Raw genomic sequence first — 19,753 nt, forward strand, 5'->3', positions numbered from 1 at the left:
AACAATCCTCAGTGGCATTGAGCATTGTTGAAGCTGAGTATATTGCTGCAAGTGTAGCTTCCAGAGAAGCAGTATGGCTTCGTAAGCTTCTTGCTGGACTGTTTGGTCAGCCATGGGATCCTACAGTCATTCACTGTGATAACCAAAGTTGTATTAAAATGTCTAACAATCCAGTGTTTCATGACAGGTCAAAGCATGTGGAAACTCATTTTCATTATGTTTGGGACATGGTGCAAAGAGGCGCCATTCACCTGAAGTATGTCAGCACTGATGAGCAGGTTGTAGATATTCTTACCAAGCCTCTAGCAAAAGTGAAGTTTGTGTACTTCAGGGATAGACTTGGTATTGTGGAAAATGAATCTCCAATTGAGAGGGAGTCTCTAGTGCAGTGATACTTTGTATTGTATAAATCCATCCTCTGCGGGCAATGTAAGGTGGTAATGTAAAACTTCTTAGGGAGAAGCATAATTCTTAAACCATCCTCTGCAGGCAATGTAAGATGGTGTTGTAAATGTTAACCACCCTCTGCGGGCAATGTAAGGTGGTATTGTAAACTTCTCAGGGAAAATTGTGATTATTAACCATCCTCTGCGGGCAATGTAAGATGGTATTGTAAATGTTAACCACCCTCTGTGGGCAATGTAAGGTGGTATTGTAAACTTCTTAGGGAGAAGTATAAACTTAAACCATCCTCTGCGGGCAATGTAAGATGGTATTGTAACCTATGACCATCCTCTGCGGGCAATGTAAGATGGTAAGCAAAGGATCCTCTCCACCCTCTGTGAGTAATGCAAGGTGGATCCAGTCTATGCTTGTGTGCAAGCTGGAAGATTATGATTATGATTCTATTCCCTAATTAAGAGGGAGTGTTAGTTGTAATTAGGGCTTGCGGATTCCTATTGCCATAGGCAACATTGGAATCCGCCCCCTTTATATAGGGCTAGGCCCATCACCTCTCGGCACTTAAAGGTTGCTCGCCACACACTTAATAAACATGCCTCCTTGATAGGGCCGACCCCATCAAGGTAAATTAAAAGGAAAGAAATAAAATGTTTAAAGTATAAAGGAGGCCGACATGTTTAGGGATCTATATGTCACCTATATATATGCAACACTTTCCTCTCATTTAACAAAAAAAAGTTTCATATTGATAAAACAATCTTTGGTGAAGAGCGAACTTTCATAGTAGGCAACGAACTTCCACATAGTGGCAGCGAACTTCATAAGGAGTGCAGTAGACTTCAACCAGCAAACAGCGAACCTCACATGTTGTAGCAGACCCAAATAGGAGGGTGCGAACTTGATCAAACAGCAGCAGATCTTACCTTGAAGGCAGCGAACTCCCTTAGAGACAGCAGATCATCATACAACATTGAAGACTCCATTAAAGGGCTGTAATCAGATAAGGAGGACTGTAACCTAATTATTCCTCTCTCATGGTGACTGTAAAACCAGATAAGTGTGTAATTTTCTATTGAATTCTAAATCATAAATCAGATCTGAGGATCCTTTGGCTGGGTTTTTCTTCCTAGGAGGTTTTCCCAGGGTAACTGTGCATTGTCTTTAGCATTTCATTTCCTTTATTATGTCTAAAGTCTGAAAACAATAAATCAATTAATCTAAATCTATTTTTCTGAGTTTTATGCAATCTGAAAGTACTAAAATTAACACCGATAATATGAAATATTATGTTTTTTATCACATCTTTGGCATTTCCAATGAAATCCTCAACCTCTTGGAAGCGGTCGTATAATGTCAATGTACTTCCATAGGGGAGAATTTGGATCTGATCTCTATTTTGTTCATTCATTTGTGCCGATGGAGGAAGAGGCAGATGCCATTCTAGTTCCTATGGCAAGAAATTATACGAACACATTCAAAAAAAAAAAATAATGAAAAAAAAGGTCAATTGACCATAATGTTTCATGTTTGATAGTTGTGATAGTTTGTGAAACAAAAATGGTTGAAAAAATGTACAAAAATCTACCTCTTATAGCCAATGGAAGCTTGCAAATGTGTAGAAATGATGCTGCAACACTTGTTCAAGTTTCAAAACTCGATCTTCAACTCCTATTTGATGTTGGAAGCCAAGCTTTGCTCAATGAGGGAAAATGAACTTAGTTTGTGTTTTAAATGTCACTTTTAGGGTTATATTTGCCTTCTCCAAGTGGCGGATTCCAAAAAAAAAAAAATTGCAAAAAGAAAGACACCGACCAGATTTGCCCAAGTCAAACTGGCTTGCTCAGGCATAGACCCTGGCTGGACTTGTAGGCGAACTGGACCAGGATTCGAACCTAGACCGGCCCAAACCAATACCGACATGCTTACCCTGCAAACCCTGCAACTTAGCATTAAATCTTTTTGGATTTTGGCATAAACAGTGAAACAATGTTGTTTAAAACTGATAGGCTTGACATATCTAAGATAGATAATACTGTCAACAAGTTGGATTTAAATAGTAACACAAACCTAGGATAGTTTCATTGATTTTTGAGCTTGACACTTGATTGATGTATAATTGAACATGTATTGCAACTCTATTTGTTAAGTTTTTGAAACAATTAGGGGTATTCTTACACCATGACTAGTCCAAGATTTGTCATCTCAAAGGCCTTGTGGAGTTGGGATTTCATTCTATTTGTCATGGCAGTATTGTTCCTTGTGATAATTTATTATTCACACAAGGGGCAACAAGTAGAGTATATAGATTAGAAGTGCATCAATTGAATCCACATGTCATAAAATCCTCGTGCATCTTACCATGCTGTGGAAGATTTCTTGAAGCTATAGAGGGACTCTTTAAGCATGCATACATCTCAATTGTCTTTATTTCCTTCTAAAGCAAATGACTGCTTTATGTATATTTCTTCTTAGAGATCACTATGAAGGAAGGCAATCCATCAATGTACTTGTCATCCCAAATGTCTTGGACGATCCCACAATAGAGTGCCTCACTTATTGGACATCTTAATTTTTACCTGAAATTATGTTTTTTTTGAGAAGATTCAATGATTTAAGGATACATCTAAGGGGGGTTGATTGAAGGGGATTAGATCAAACCCCCCTTGGATAAAATCCCCAAGCTCAAATCGAACCCTTAATGAAGTCTCCTCCACACTTATCAAAATGAGGACAAGTAAATAATTTTGCTTCATCTTTTGGGGGATCAAATGAAGTCATTTGGAAATACCATTTTGGAATTATGCAGGCCTTAGTGTTAATTTTTTGAAAATTATAGTATGTTTAGTATTTTTTTTAATTTTATAATGAATGCAAGTCCATTACAAATAATTAATGACCTCTATTCGAGAAATTAGAAAAAGTAACAGACATTGCTAAAAAAACTACAAAAAATACATTGCATTCCACATGGATGTCCTTGATTCAATGGAAAAAGGAAAAAATAATTTAGATATATATGCTAATAGAAATATGCAGGCCTTAGTGTTAATTTTTTGAAAATTATAGTATGTTTAGTATTTTTTTTAATTTTATAATGAATGTAAGTCCATTACAAAAAATTAATGACCTCTATTCGAGAAATTAGAAAAAGTAACAGACATTGCTAAAAAAATTACAAAAAATACATTGCATTCCACATGGATGTCCTTGATTCAATGGAAAAAGGAAAAAATAATTTAGATATATATGCTAATAGAAATGTGTTACATCATAATATAGATCTGAAATATTTCTTAGTACTGATTAAAAACTTAATAATAGATTAAAAAAAAAAAAAAGATATCTATGCAATAGACATCAGGAGTAATGATCTAATTGCAAGAAATTATGGAAAGTTATTCTATATGGAAAAATGTCACTCAGTAAAAACTTATAGAAACAAAAATTGATTGAAAAAATAAAAATAAAAATGAAAATGAAAAAATATTTAAAAAAAAAATTCAAACAAATTACAACCTGAATTTACAAAGAAAATGCCACAACTCGTTAATTCACACCATCTTTAAATTTTTGACTATTTATTTGCCATAATTGACACAAATTGAATTTTTTTTAAAATGTTGATTTTGAGTGTTCCACTTAGGCCAAAAATGGGACACACTATTGGAGTATTATCCTTTCGCAATAAAAATAAAAAAAGCAATCATGTGCATTTTGAGATTTGTGAATGTGGTCATGTTTAATGTTTGTACCATTCTGCTTGATCCTAGTCCTAGTGGAGTGACCCACCTCACTAAATAGACCTCAATATTAAGATCATCTCTAGGACCTTTGGTTCATGGAATAAGGCTTTTTATTGTATTATAGGTTTTGAAGGCACATTTGAGGCCTTTTTTAAATGAAGGATTTTAGATATCTTGTTGGAGATGCCTTTAACATAATGTAGGGTGGTATTTGAAACATTGATGCAAAAAATTTCATCAAGTTATTACCAGAAATACTCTCAAGTTAGTCTCGTGGTTTGTGGAAATATTTATGTCTATTATGAATGAAACCGCTTCTTAAAGTTATCTAAGATAGTCACTGGAATCCAAGCTTAGTGGTCTCATTGAAGGGAGTTGGTTATCACTTTCAATTTCTTTGGGGAACTTAATGCTGTCACTGATGTTTTTTAAATGCGAATGGAATTCTTCTGATTTTGTCAGGCCATGCTGCTAGCAATTGTTGTTGTTGTCAATATTTATGGAGCAAAGTCTGCAATCCCACAGACATTTTTCCCAAATCTTGAGGATGGATCATAGAGTAGTTATTACCAGAAATACTCTCAAGTTAGTCTCATGGTTTGTGGAAATATTATGTCTATTATGAATGAAACTGCTTCTCAAAGTTATCTTAAGATGGTCACTTGAATCCAAGCTTAGTGTTCTCATTGTTTTTTGTCACCAAATCAGAATTTGATGAAATCTTTGTCAAATTGTAGATCTTTTGAATATCATTCGAATGGTTTGAATAGGTTAGAAAATGGCCTTCGTATGCCAAAGCAATGTCTCTAAGAATTAAATAGCTTTAGAATCCTTGATCTTGGTTTGCCAATTGCCCTCTCTTGATTAATTGCTAGTTTGTCAATGATAAATAATGACCTAATGCTGATTGGGATGTGACTGGGTAACAATATATGTTAAAATATTTCAATTAATAGTTGACTGGACATTAATTATCCAATTAGTAAATAGCACATGCCCTTTTGTATGCTTAACTGTGAAGTCTGTAGAACTTGGTAAAGTGGATTCAAAACCCTAACCAAAGGCCCTTAACGCGCCCTTAACGCGTTAACTTTGGTGGCCCAGCTGGGATTGCTTGTGAGGTTTGACCTTAGAGGTGCAAGTTACCCAAACTCTTACTTGAATATCGTAAGTTCAAATTACACCACATGTTGCTGCCAGCCACATATGGTACGTTACCCAAACTCTGAGCATCACAGTGAAACTTGGAATTGGTGAAGTAGCAGAATTGTGCACCAACATATTCCAAAGTTATCAAATGGAATGTGTATGCTTGATTCTGCATGCTTTTCATTTTTTTAAGAGGTTATTGCTTCAACTGGAAATTTGACAAATTATAATTAATGTATGGATATATATTGTATTTGCTGTGTACATCTGTGGTTTTGTGTTTTTGGACTTGACAAATAAGCTGAATGAAAAGGTGAAATATTTAATTTGAGCATGAAGCAACTTCATATTGCTGTTAGGTGGTAGTTAAATGGAATTTCTCTTGTTTGGGTCTAGACCAACTGATCTATGAAATGCAGCTATGAACTGCCATGTTTGTCTACTTGAACCTCAGTTTTGTACACATGGTTGAAGCTATTGGGTGATGGCAGAATTGTTGAGGTGCAATGATAATGATGATGAGGAGGGTACTTGGGAAGAGGAGGAAGAGGAAGTTGAAGCTCAGGTGAGCCTCACACTTGTTATTTTGAGATGAGCAGGAAATCAATAAAATATTAATTATTGCTTGTTTTTGTTTTGTATTCCATTAATTTTATATGTTTCTGTTCATATAATTTAGATAGGTGATGGAGGAGATGGTGGTGGAGTGGTTTTGGGAGATACTTTATGGGGTAGCAAGGCCTTAGCCATTGCCGAGGAAGTCTTGCTTCAATTTAAGGATGATTTAAGACTTTATGCATTTAAGGTTTCTCATCGTGGTTATGTTTATGTGCGATTAGACAAGGTTTCTGACAAGTGAGTAGCTTAGCTCATCTATCTTATCCTTTTTTAAATATTTCATTGAAGAAAGTTTATAGTATAGACATTATCTACCCTAGCAATTATATGCTTACTTTTATTGATTGCAAGAATCGAAAGATAAACTATTAATAGCTAGTGGATAGAGCTGTGTAGCATATTGATATTTTTGTAGAAGTTGCTATGTCTGTGTGCAAGATTTTCTTCATCCTACTTTGTGGATGAATTACGTATAAACTTTTTAACAATTTTTTATTGTTTATAATGTACTACATTGTTCGAAGTTTCTGGGATGAACTTCATATGAGAGCTAGTTTCTGGACACTATTTCTTGTATGCAATTGATTGCAGAAAGTTCTTACATATATATTTCTTCCATATGCTACTGATCTGAAATCTATCAATGGATGATGGATATTTCTGTAGTGAAAACATATTTTCCCTCATCTTATGTGATGCACAGATCAATAGATTTTTTTTAATATGACATTCGATGAAACTCTTGATTTTTAGCTTGAGAAATTGAAATACACACGCATCACTGTGGTGCAAAGACAGGATGCAATGGAATAGCAACATAGATTCTAAGGCACTTAATGATTTTCAGCATTTTCTGCCGGCGGTCCTGCAGGTTTCTGTAGAGGGGAAGGATGAATCAGTGCTCAAACCACATGCCAAAGAACACAATTAAATTCATCCTAGATTCTTACTTGGTGTTCTCCCCAATCACTCCCCTAAATTAGGTTAAAATAGAAAAGCATTGATATTTAAATGTCTTCAAAATAATTCTTTCTTCAAGGGAAAAGGAAACAATATCAGTCATAGGTTTGAACATCATAGTAAGTCATGGAGTTTTTAAATCACTAGAAGTCATGTATCTCCTAATTTTTATTACACCTGTGTTAGAAGTATTAAAGTACATTTTATGTCTCCTCCTTAGGCGGTTCAGACTACAGTAGAGGTTGGCCTATAATCAGGAGGTTCCCGTAGGTCAGCAGAGTGGTTAGGGGACCCAACCGGGGTTAGTGGAGCTTTGCAGGGGGCTTCAGAAACCTTTCCAGAGATGCAGATGCAGTCTCCTATTTTTTAGGAGGATCCCTATTTATTAGGAGGAGACTGGAAGATGGTCTGGGAGACATTCTGAGTCATTCCGGATGGTTTGAGACAGTTTCCTAAATTTTAGGAAGGGTTCCTAGTTTTTAGGAGGGGATTGGCAGTGGCCCTGCTATATTTAGACATCATCCTTGGACTGGCTATAGCACTTAGTTTTCAGTTTAGAGTTTAAGTGATGGATCCAAGAATAAATTTGAAATACTAAAGTTATTATTTTAATGTTTCATTTAAAAAAAAATAGTGATTTTAATAGAAAATTACTTTATAATATAATATTACATTAAGTGCACCCCTCCATGGCACACACCCCTAGGAGGCTTAATGTTGTTTTAAAAGGTGGTCATTTGATTAATGAAGAATAAGACCCTTGCAGTGGTTCGACTTTGAACCTCTTTAGAAAGGAAATTAAATTTAAATAAACTTTACTAAAATAAAGGGAAAACTCTAAAAGGGTTTGATTAGGGTTTGGAGTCAATAAAAGAACATTTGGAGGCCTCATTTCACCATTCAAGCATTCATTTTTACAACATCAAATTGGGAATTGAGCTCCGAGGAAGAGATTCAACAACAAATCAGACTTCTAGGAACGAAAACTCATTGGAGATTTCGTGAATTGGACGAAAACCTAGTTCACAGTTGAGGGAAATCCATACAGGGTTTTTGTTTGTACTTCATTGGATCAATTATAGGTTAATATTCTATAGGTTTTGTTAAGTTCTTTCAAAATTTTGTGATCAAAATAGAAGAGATGGAGATATGATCTGAAAGTTGTATTTTATCTGCTATAGTGTGTTTTGAAGATGCACAACACTTATTAATTTCGATGTGTCCATCCTCCTCAATGTAAGCATGCTATATAAGTGGATGAGGGGTTACGTAGTGAAGACATATGTCTTCCCACGTGGGAAGACACATCTCTTCCCTACGTACCTCTCACCACAGTATATAAACTAGTCATCATTTACTTACCCGATTGGAAGGAGTGCGACTTGTTTGAGAATCGCTTTACCACCCGATACCATGAATGGTGTAAAAATTAATATATATATATCGGAAGCATGAAATAGTACGACTGACGTTACAAAATTTAACACTCCCTCTTAACTAGGAAGGACACATTTCATGTTAGAGAAAACATCACAATTCATCCATTGATTGTAAAGAGAGGAGATATCACACCATAGTGATATTCAGAGATATGGTTCAACAATGAATATCAAGTCTCATGATACTCACCATAACTCATAGTTATCAAGTAAGGTATGTGCACTGGCATCAAGTCACATGATGCCTACCATACTGATAATGATTTCATGGCATGTCCACGAATATTATGTTCATAATATTCACCATGAAGATCTCTATCATAATTATGGTTTATTTAATGATATCAACCAACAAATATCTACCATAATGTCTCAGAGATATATATACTATCATGACATGTCCACAGATATCAAGTCACATGATATCCATCAAGATAGTTAAATTGATAATTGTAAAATCCTCACCTTACAATATCAATTTGAAACAAGTGTTCATTATTGAAAAGTCGTCACCCTTCAATAATGTTCACAGAAGGCCCATGTAGTCATGGAGTCACACACATGACAAATAAAAGAGTTTACACACTAAACATCTTTAATATATTAGTATATCAGAATAAATGAGACTCTATCTCAAAATTAAATAACATTTTCAACCATACCAAGTTTGTCTCTAAAGTGTTCAATCTTGATCTTGGAGAGAGGCTTGGTAAGAATGTTTGCAATCTGATCACCTGTACCAATATAATTCAGTCGGATCACATTCCTTTCTACCATATCTCGAACATAGTGATAAGGAATCTCAATGTGTTTAGACCTGTCATGAAACACTGGATTCATTGAAAGCTTGATGCAACTTTGATTGTCACAGTAGATGACAGTAGGATTTAAGGGCTGACCAAACAGTCCTACAAGCAATTTCCGAAGCCATACTGCTTCTCTTGCTCCCATGGAGGCTGCAATGTATTCAGCTTCTGTAGAACTCTGAGCAACTGAAGACTGTTTTCTACATATCCATGAGATCATTCCTGATCCTAAACTGAAGCAACATCCTGATGTGCTTTTCCTGTCAACTACGCTTCCAGCCCAATCAGAATCAGTGAATCCATGTAGGTCAAGGTCTACATGTTTATACTTCAGACCAAAACCAATAGTTCCTTGAAGATATCTCAGAATATGTTTTGCAACAATAAGATGTATTTCCCTAGGTTCACACATGAACTGACTTAGTGCATTAACAACATAACATATATCAGGTCTTGTGTTTACCAAATACATCAGAGATCCAATAATCTGTCTGTAGAGGGTAGGATCTGCAAACTCTGATTCTGCAGCTGCTTCCTTTAGTTTGTGCAGATTTGTCTCCATAGGTGTGGTCATGGATCTACAATCCATCATTCCAAATCTCTTGAGTATATCAATGGTGTATTTTCCTTGATTAAGGATTATACCATCTGCCTGCTGCCAAACTTCCAATCCAAGGAAGTAGTGAAGAATTCCTAAATCTTTCATATCAAACTCAGAGGCTAATTCTTTCTTACATTGAGAAATACAATTATCCTCTCCTGTGATTAGTAGATATCAACATAAAGAATAAGAATTAATAATTCACCATTGATTACCTTGTAGTAGAGATTTGGATCTGCTTCATTCTTGGAAAACCCTAATTCCAAGAGGTAGTGATCAATTCTTTCATACCATGCTCTGGGGGCCTGTTTCAGTCCATATAGAGCTTCCTTTAATTTGCAGACATGTGATTCAGCCTTATGAATCACAAAACCTTGAGGTTGCTCCAAATAAACTTCTTCTTCAATCTTACCATTCAAAAAAGCAGTCTTAACATCCATTTGATGGACTTTCCATCCTTCAGATGCTGCAATAGACAAAACTGCTCGGACAGAAGTGTATCTGGCAACAGGAGCAAATGTCTCTTCATAGTCAATACCTTCTTTCTATGAGAAACCTCTAGCAACAAACCTTGCTTTGTGCTTCTCAATGCTGCCATCTGCTGCATGTTTGATTTTGAAGAGCCATTTAGAAGATACCACAGATTTGCCTTTAGGCCTAGGCACAATATCCCAGACATCATTTTTCAGAATTGACTGATACTCTTCTGACATAGCATCTTTCCAAACTTGATGCTTGAGCGCATCTCCAACACAGGAAGGTTCTACATCAATGATCTCACTCATCAAGGCAGTATAACTGGAAAATAGGTTAGGTCTCTTACTTTCTCTGAAGGTCCCCTTTGGAGCAGCATAATTTTCAGCTTCTTGAAGCATCCTTTTAGCCCAAAGTGGTCTCTTCCTAGTTTCGGGATAATTTTCTTCTAAAGGTAAGCCTTGAACTTCATGCTCAGCATCTTCAGGGGTCTCCCTCTGAATCTTAGGGGTGGAATCCTCATCCAAGCTTGTAGGAGGATCTTGGTGTTCTAATTCATTAGAGCCTGAATGCTATGTCTTCCTCAAAGATGACATCTCTGTTTAGTTCAACTTGTCTTTGACCAGGTATGTATATTTTGTAGGCTTTAGACGTTTCACTGTACCCAACAAAAACTCCTTTCTTTCCAGAAGGTTCTAACTTTGACTTCTTTTCTTTGGGGACATGAATATAGACTGGACACCCAAAGATCCGGAAATGACTTATGTCAGGTTTGTTGCCAGTAAAGGCTTCTTCAGGGGTTTTATTGTCAAGAAGAGAATGAGGACATCTATTTTGAATGTACACAACTGTCGTAGATGCTTCAGCCCAAAATGAGGTTTCTATATTTTGGTCAAACAACATAGCCCTAGCAGCTTCTACTATAGTCCTATTCTTTCTTTCAGCTACCCCATTTTGTTGTGGGTTATAAGGTACAATTAACTTCCTCTTAATCCTAGCATTTATACAATAATCTTTAAACATATTAGAAGTGTATTCCCCCCCATTGTCTGTTCTTAAGGTTATGATTTTCTTACTTGTCATATTTTCTGCAAGAGCTTTGAATTCCTTAAATTTAGAAAGGATTTCTTCAGACTCTTTGTACCTCAGAAAATATATCTAGGTCTTCCTAGAATAATCATCTACAAGTATTACATAATATAAAAATCCCCCTAATGAGGGTATAGACATGGGTCCACATAAATCAGAATGAACTAATTCTAATACATTTTTGGATTTACTGTTGCTAGAATTAAAAGACCCTTTAGTATTCTTTCCCAAGGCACACCCTTTGCAAGCTCCTTCAGATTTTTGACTTAGCTTGGGTAAGCCGATCACCATCTTCTCTATCTTAGGTAGGGCATGGAAATGAAGGTGCCCTAATCCCCTGTGCCAAAGTTCATTCGAATCTGGAGTCTCATGAATCAAGGCTAGAGGTGGAGTGGTGCAAAGTTTGTAGAGGCTCCCTTGTCTTACTCCAATGGTGTGGTCTTTCTTGATGGTGGAGTTCTTTGGCCAAGCAAGTACCTTTCCTTCCATAAAGGTTAATCTGTAACCCTTATCTTCAAGTGCAGAAACTGAGACAAGGTTTCTCTTTATACCAGGTACAAATAGAACTCCAGTCAGCTGTAGGGATATGCCTGACTTTAGGTTGATATTGCAGGTTCCTATTCCCATAACTGGATAATTTGAGTCATCACCAATTGTCACTTCTTCATTTGAACTTTCCACAAGTGTATCTAGGTGCTCACGAAATCCAGTGATGTGTCGAGATGCTCCGCTGTCAATCACCCATGTGTTGAAATTGGAGGTGACTTGACTAGAGAGGGCTGAGTAGAAGACTAGCTTCTCGGAATTAGTCCCTTTCTTAATTTCTGCCATTGAAGCTTGTTGTTTGATCCTATCTGGACACTTCATTGCATAGTGCCCATATTGGTCACATCTGAAACATTGTACTTCAGAAATGTCTCTCTTCTTCTTTGAAGACCTCTTCCCATTTGAGTTGTTGTCCCTCTTTCTCTTAAAGTTCTTCTTCTTTCCTTTCTTGTGGGAATTAGAGTTTAGAACTTGAATGTCTTCATTACCATTGTTTTGTTTTATTCCTCTTGTGACAAGCCGAGATTCCTCTTGAATGCAATCGGTTTTCAATCTATCAAACTTGGGAAATTTAGAACGAGCACTGATTCCTTGAATGAACGATTCCCATGAGGTAGGAAGTCCATTTAGGGCCATCATAGCAAGTTCTTTGTTGTCTACTAGATGTCCAATAGTGGATAGTTGATCCCTAAGCTCAGTGATCCTCAAGAAATAGGATGTAACTGTTTCTCCTTTATTCATCGTTATATGGTGTAGTTGATTCTTTAGGGTGAGAGCCCTGCTAGTGTTGTTGATTTCATAAATGTCAGCTAGTGCTTTGAACATCTAAAAGGCCATCTCATATTTAGAAATAACTAGTACAATGTGGTCTCTTATTGAATCCACAATTATCTTAAGGGCCTTCTCACTGTACTTGCTCCACTGAATTTTCTCTGTATCATCAGAGGGTTCAGGAATTTCACTTTTGACATGGGAGTCAATTTTATTTTCTTTCAAAACAAGCATGATCCTGAATTTCCAAGATACAAAATTTGATGCTCCATCTAATCTATCTTCAAACCTAACTCCGGTTGCCATTGGGATTATGGGAATGTGATCTTAGTAAGAGCTTGGTGAAAGTTTATGAGATCGTTACAGAATTTTAATATGATCTTCCTTAACCTGGCTCTGATACCTTGTTAAGTTCTTTCAAAATTCTGTGATCAAAATAGAAGAGATGGAGATATGATTTGAAAGTTGTATTTTATCTGCTATAGCGTGTTTTGAAGATGCACAACACTCATTAATTTCGGTGTGTCCATCCTCCTCAATGTAAGCATGCTATATAAGTGGATGAGGGGTTACGTAGTGAAGAGATATGTCTTCCCACGTGGGAAGACACATCTCTTCCCAATGTACCTCTCACCACAATATATAAACTAGTCACCATTTACTTACCCGATCGGAAGGAGTGCGACTTGTTTGAGAATCACTTTACCACCCGATACCATGAACGGTGTAAAAATTAATATATATATATCGGAAGCATGAAATAGTACGACCGACGTTAAAAAATTTAACAAGTTTCATGTAGAGATTGGAAGCTTAGGGTTGAGGAGAAAACTTAGAAGAATTCATGAATTTATGCATTGATTGATGATCAGATCTGGGTGATCTTAGTGCCATGAACAGTAATGTGAACAATGTTGCTACAATGACGTGAACAATGTTGTGAACAGAGCTGCCACAGTGATGTGAACAGTGCTTGCAGCAGGTTTAGATTTGTTTGAGCAAGTGTTTGTTAGTATTTTCATTGCTAAGTTGTGGTAGGGTTTGGAAGAGATTTTGGAGAGTTTGGCATCACCAAATTTGCAATCAGCATTGTGTTTCAGATCTTCCAGTTATCTACAGAAATCTCAGATTTGTTGGAGTCTAGATTTGAGTTTGTTTCATCATCATATAGTCTTCTACATTGCTCATCTCATTGCCATTGGAGTTATGCATCATTCGGGTATGTTGTAATTATTGAACACTCAAATACTTAGGGTCTGTACTTGCTGTTACAGTCCGATAAATACCTGATTTATTTGTAATCAGACCTCATATTTCACCAATAAAGGGTTCCTCTGGTATTGTTAAGTTGTTTGTTATGTTCTCCCTTATTTGGTACATGTAATTGCAACACAATCAATCCAAAATTCAAACAACAAACTCAAAAATTCATATCATACCCAGAAAAAATGAGAATTCAGAGGCTTGCATGACAAGTGTTTGACAAAATGCCAAACCATCAAAATAGAAAATTAAGGGAAGAATAAGCAGGGTTCTTATAGTACAAACTACAAAGTCATAAAATAAATATTATTCTTCAAGTCACTTTGGCCCCTATAAGATACACTTTGTCATTTAAGGATTTTAAAAAAATGTGTGAAATTAGGGCTTGACTAATGTCTCAAAATACTAAGTTTATGGTTTCATACTATAATTCTAATGTTATTTCAAATCTAGTCCACCATTTTATAAAAATCATGTGAAGGTGGATATGGCCACCCTTCTTTTATAAACTCTTATGGAGTTAAGTTATAGATAGGGATAAAATGTTAATTAAGTGGTAACTACATGGATAAACAATTATTGTAATATTTGGATGAGTCCTGAGTCAATAAGCATTTGTTTAGTTTTCTTTGATGTAAGCATGGCTGGTTGGCATCTAGTTTTTGGGTACCTATTTTGATGTAAATGCTTAAAAAATAAAAAAATAATGGAAAGAAGAGATCTCACAGGCAGGAGCATCCTCGTACAGTTTTCCTATAAATTTGTTCAGTCTATAGGCATCTTTAATACTTAATTTCCCTTTTTCAATCTGTCTTCAATATTTCCATTCATCAATGGCTGGGAGTGAAAGATACTCTATATATGTGCTAGGTCACAAAGAAAGGGCACAGTGTACGCTACAGTGAGATGGGTTATTCCCATCTCATGTTGCTATAACCATAAAGGGTGGATATTTTGTTGGTGCAAATGACTATGTTGAGAATTCAATGGGAGTTTCACATGGAGGGATAGTAACTAACAAGTGGGCATATCACCGGTGACACGGATGATTTTACTTTGCATTGGGAGTGCAAGTGGAACTAGACATGCATGACTACACTGTATCAAGAAGTCTACTCTCATCAGGCATGTGTTATGGTGGTTTGTGATCAATTTGGTAATAAAATTGAGGTTTGATTACATCATTTATTGACTGTGCAAAAGTTTGAAGTCAAGTGGGTTGACATGAGCAATAATCAACGTTTCCTCTAATTCATAGACTCAGTCAAAAACTTTAAATCCGGACTTATCACTGATGATGGATCTTGCAGAGATCCTTTGTGGAATTATATATTAACATTGGGTGGAGCCTATAATCATTGATGGAGTCTTCAATGACACCTCCTTGCCACAAGAACATTTATAATATCATTTATCTTATTCTGTTGCTCAAGCATTGGCTTCATTCTTATCTCTGATGATGGTTCTTAACTTCTTATAGAGTAGTTCTTGATTATGTTATGAAATTTCTTTAGTTCATCGTTAAAATTGTTGACTTCTAGATATCTTATTTATTTATACTCTTCTTTGCAATGGTTATGCCCGTGGTTAAAGTAGTTGATAGTGGACCTTAAGGTGGTCCACGTTGTTCTCTTTGTCAACTTTGTATTTTTTTTTCAATTATAAATTCAAGTTACTGCATGAGTTTAAAATGCTGGAAAGTTTGTTATATCAGTCCATAACACAAAGGCAAAGTTATGAAGTGTGCTTCATATGCGATTCAACATAGGAAACGATATGTTTTGTCCGTAATTGATTATGTTTTTGTATTTGACCTGTTGATGAATAGAATAATCAATAGATGCAGTCTATGCATTTTAATGTGCAAGGTTTGGCTTGTGGTAGGAAGTTAGGAACAGCATGGCATACATACTACACTCATTTCTTTGTCCATAGGTTAGAAACTTGCATGGGAGTCAAAACAGCTCTTGATTCCTTTGCCCAAAAACTTTGGGGCATTCTTTTGGATAACATTTTATGAACACTTATTAGGCTTTCTCTAAATTTTTCCAACAGGTGCAAAACATCAGTTTGTGATGATAAAGGCAAAAGATTAGTTCACTTTTTACTCTCACTTATCTAGCTCTATTCTTGATGCATTGATAACAAAAAGTGAATTGAACAGGTTTTTTATTGATTTTGAGCTGATTGGATGAATTTTTTGGTAGCATTTGAAAAGGATGTCCCTTCTTTTTGACTTTTTTGAGTTGTGCTTTTCCCCCACTTCTGTAATGTTCCCCTTTTTTGGTCCATTCCAATTTTTTTAGAAAACTCCAACATTTTTGGTGAGCTTTCTCCAAAGGGTTTTTTGATATCAGCATAGAATTCTTGAAATCAAGGTGGACATAATTATCCAATTTCCATGTGATTTCAACCTTCTAGGAGCACTCCAAACTTCTTGGAGAAGTCCACCATCCTTGGAGAATGCCAAACTTTTGTGGTGGGAAGACCTATTCACTTAAGGTGTTGGTGGTGCTATTGGGGAAAGCATGTTTGGCCCTTTTTTTATATATTGCTAATTGTTTACAAATGTTATGCTCATATGAGTGTTAACATGAGACCAATAGAAGCTCTTGGGAGCACAACAATGAGACTAATATCAGCTCCTTTTGAGCAACCAAACTAGAAACCACCTATGGAAGATCAAGAATCACAACTTAGAAATGGTAGGAATATGGTGTCTCAACCTTGCAATTACATAGGGTTACTATTTGTAGTAACTGTAAGTTTACATTTGAGCAAGATTGGTTTGAAAGTTTTTCCAAAGCTACAGATTGGCCAAATAAGCATATTGTTAAATTTTCATTGCAAGAACATGTCTTGATTTGAAGATATTAAAATTCTCATTTTTTAAAGTTTCAAAAGTCCAATTTTAAAGGCCAGACATTTTTTGGGCTCGGAAGTGGTAGTAATCAACGTAGCAAGTTGTAGCTTGATAGAGCATTTCATGAGCTTTTTGGCGATTCAGACGGTTTGTCAATCAAACTCTTAGATTAAAAGTTACGGCTTTTAAAAGATGGGTCTCCTAAAATGGGACATGTACAAATGTGCTCAACACAAATGAGCTGCAAGAGAGAGTTAGATGTGTTGGTGCGTCTTTTGACACATCATAGGGCTTTTTGGATTAGAGTTAAGTTGAAGCCTTTTTTATCTCATGGTTTTGTAATACTGTTTGATGGTTGCATGTATTGTATCTTCTATATATTAGGTACATAAGATGGAGGTTGTGTGTAAGAGTCTTATAGCTATTGAGTTACTTTTGGATTTCTGTATGGCTATACTCTTGGGAGAAGCTTTCTTTGCAAGTGTAATGTAATCTTGTTGAATCTTTTTTTTTATCAGTAAAAGTTATATATATTATATTAATTACTAAAATAGTTACATATTTGCTTAACATATCCCTTACATACTTGAGCATCCATTCCCCTATCCCTACTCGCTTGATCCACTTCAAAATCTGCAAACACTTTCTAGACCTTCACCTCTATTTTTCTACCCTTTTAAACATAGTTACAAAATGCCTTTTCTCCAAAGGGCTAGATACATATACTAAGACAATACAAATACAAAAATCTTGACTATTTGGAAGATTCTCCTTTTCTGAAACCTTTGTTATGCCAATAGTCCTCCTTCCTAAAGTATGGCTTCATCTTGTTCTTCTTCTTCCCATCATCTTCCTCTCGATCTTGTAAAGCCACCTCTCTATCTCCGAGTTATTCCTTAATATGCCTCCACCCATTCTGTGCTTCAGCTCTTCTTGCTTTGCGGTCATCATCAACTCCCCAGATTAGAAAAGGTTTCAATGGTGTCTCAAACTCAACCACATGCATCTATTCTCCACCGGTAGTGACAAATCCTTCTCCCGGTCTTGCCATTGCTAAAAAAGTATTTAGATCAATTTTCCATTCCTCTCTTATGCATTCTTTGATTACCCATTTTACATCATCTTTTGAACCAAACTCCAAACGCTAGGCCAAGAAAATAGAGGCCACATCCACATTGGTTCGAAATCTGAAAGCAGATTGCATATATTTCTCACCCAACATCATATCTACCATGAGAAAGAAGCAAGGGTCATCTATCTTGAGAATGTGCTTCATTCGCTCCTCTGTTACTACCCCTTTGAAATCTCCCTGCTGCTTGGTAGCCCCTAATGAAAAGTTGGCCTCCATCTGTGTTCAGTCTGTGCACTCTACTGTTTTCCTTCCCTCTAAAGCTTTGCTTGCCCCTCTATCTCCTTCCTTCTTTGATTGTGTGTTTTGAATGGATCTAGGTCATTTTAATCCATTCGACTTGCTTTGATTGAAGCGCTCCCTAGGTCGAGGTGTTTGAGACCAACGACGTTGAAGTTAGTTTGTCATTCTACGTAGGCAACATCTTTCCCTCCTCCATGTCGCACTAATGGTAGGCTCTGCCTTATGTACCCTCAACCATCACTTCACTCCCATTGTCAGCATCCTCAATTGGGAAGGGAAAGTTATCCTTCTCATCCCACCATCGAATATCATCCACCCTGTCAAGTCCACACCCCTTGTTCAAAGCTCTATCCGCAAGTACATTTCCTTCCCTTAGTATATGGGAAAATTTAAAATCTTGGAATTGCTCTAAGAGGTTCTTAATTAGTTGGATATATCTATATTAATCTTCCAATTTTGAGCTTCCCCCGATGCCCTAGCATTTACAATTATCAGCAAGTCGCCTTCTAGGTGTAATCTAGATACGCCAAGTCGTCTTACAAGCCTAATAGCAAGCAAAGTTGCAAGAGCTTCAACCTCATTATTGGTTCCATCCTTGATTCTTTGAGCTCCGATTGCTAGAATCACTCCATATTCATTCTGAGCCACACATCCAGCCCCAGACACTCCAAGATTTTCTTTAGATGCACCATTGAAGTTTATCTTTACCCATTCTTGATTTGGCTTTTCTCGTCTCACCTTCTTCTTGTGCAAACTAGAAGGATCGACTGTTAACTGCCCTTGAATGGGCCATAACCTTGTTGATTTTAAAATAATATATTGGGCTACTTTTGGGGTGGGCTTTTTTTTTTCAAAAGGATTTTGCTCATGTAAATCATTGTGTTGTGGTATGAATAATATTTATATTTATTTTAGTTTAACTTCTATAACTATTATAAAGATCTTTTTTTTTTTTGCATTGCCCTCCTCTCAAGATTAGTATAGGAAGCTTTTCTGCCTTCTTAGAAGTGGTATCAAAGCTCGATCACCGTTGGTTTCAATTGTGAGTGGTTGAGTTTTTTGAACTAACCCGGATTTGAGTTGGAGCTTGTGTAGAAGATACTTTGTGATCTTGTTGCACAAATTTTCAAATGGCAAGTTCATCAAGGAGAATAGAGATGGAGAAATCTTCTGGTAACAATTTTGAGATGTGGAAGTTGAAAGTGGAGGATCTGTTAATATATTGTGATTTGTGGGAATGTCATTGATTCGAACGTTTTTAGGCCTGTAGATCGTACTTTGGTTGATCAATATGATGTTATGGATTATAAGGCCAAAGATCTAATCAAATTATGCTTGGCGACTTTATTTTGATCAATATGACCATGACGAGTCATTTGCAAGGAAATTATGGAAGAAACTTGGCGAGATTTATCAAGCCAAATCTTTAGTGAATAAGATTTTCTCGAGGAAGAAATTGCATTCCTTGAGAATGGCAAAGGTGGACTAATTTCAAACCATCTGGAAGTATTTAATATGTTGGTGGTTCGATTGGCATCAATTGGTGTCAAAATGGATTAGGAGAAATGTCAGATATTGCTTTGTTTTTTGCCCAATTCATGGGATTCTCTTGTTATAGCTATTGAGAGTACTTATGTTATCTTGAAGATTGAAGATG

The 19,753-nt window shown here is 36.2% G+C and overlaps 1 protein-coding gene across 3 annotated transcripts in view; it reads left to right on the forward strand.

Moving 5' to 3' along the window:
• The window catches only part of LOC131049503 (uncharacterized), a 73,131-nt gene that overhangs the window by 20,784 nt on the left and 32,594 nt on the right, over nt 1-19,753 (forward strand). Inside the window, exons 2-3 of one of the 3 annotated variants that reach the window (XM_057983569.2) lie at nt 5,786-5,859; nt 5,974-6,149. In XM_057983569.2, coding sequence (XP_057839552.1) covers nt 5,786-5,859; nt 5,974-6,149 — 250 coding nt within the window. Of the gene's footprint in view, nt 1-5,713; nt 5,860-5,973; nt 6,150-19,753 lie in introns of all 3 variants that reach the window. The other 2 variants (XM_057983570.2, XM_057983571.2) reach the window with 2 other exon arrangements.

Source organism: Cryptomeria japonica, chromosome 11 (genome assembly GCF_030272615.1).
Source record: "Cryptomeria japonica chromosome 11, Sugi_1.0, whole genome shotgun sequence".
Lineage (NCBI taxonomy): Eukaryota > Viridiplantae > Streptophyta > Pinopsida > Cupressales > Cupressaceae > Cryptomeria > Cryptomeria japonica.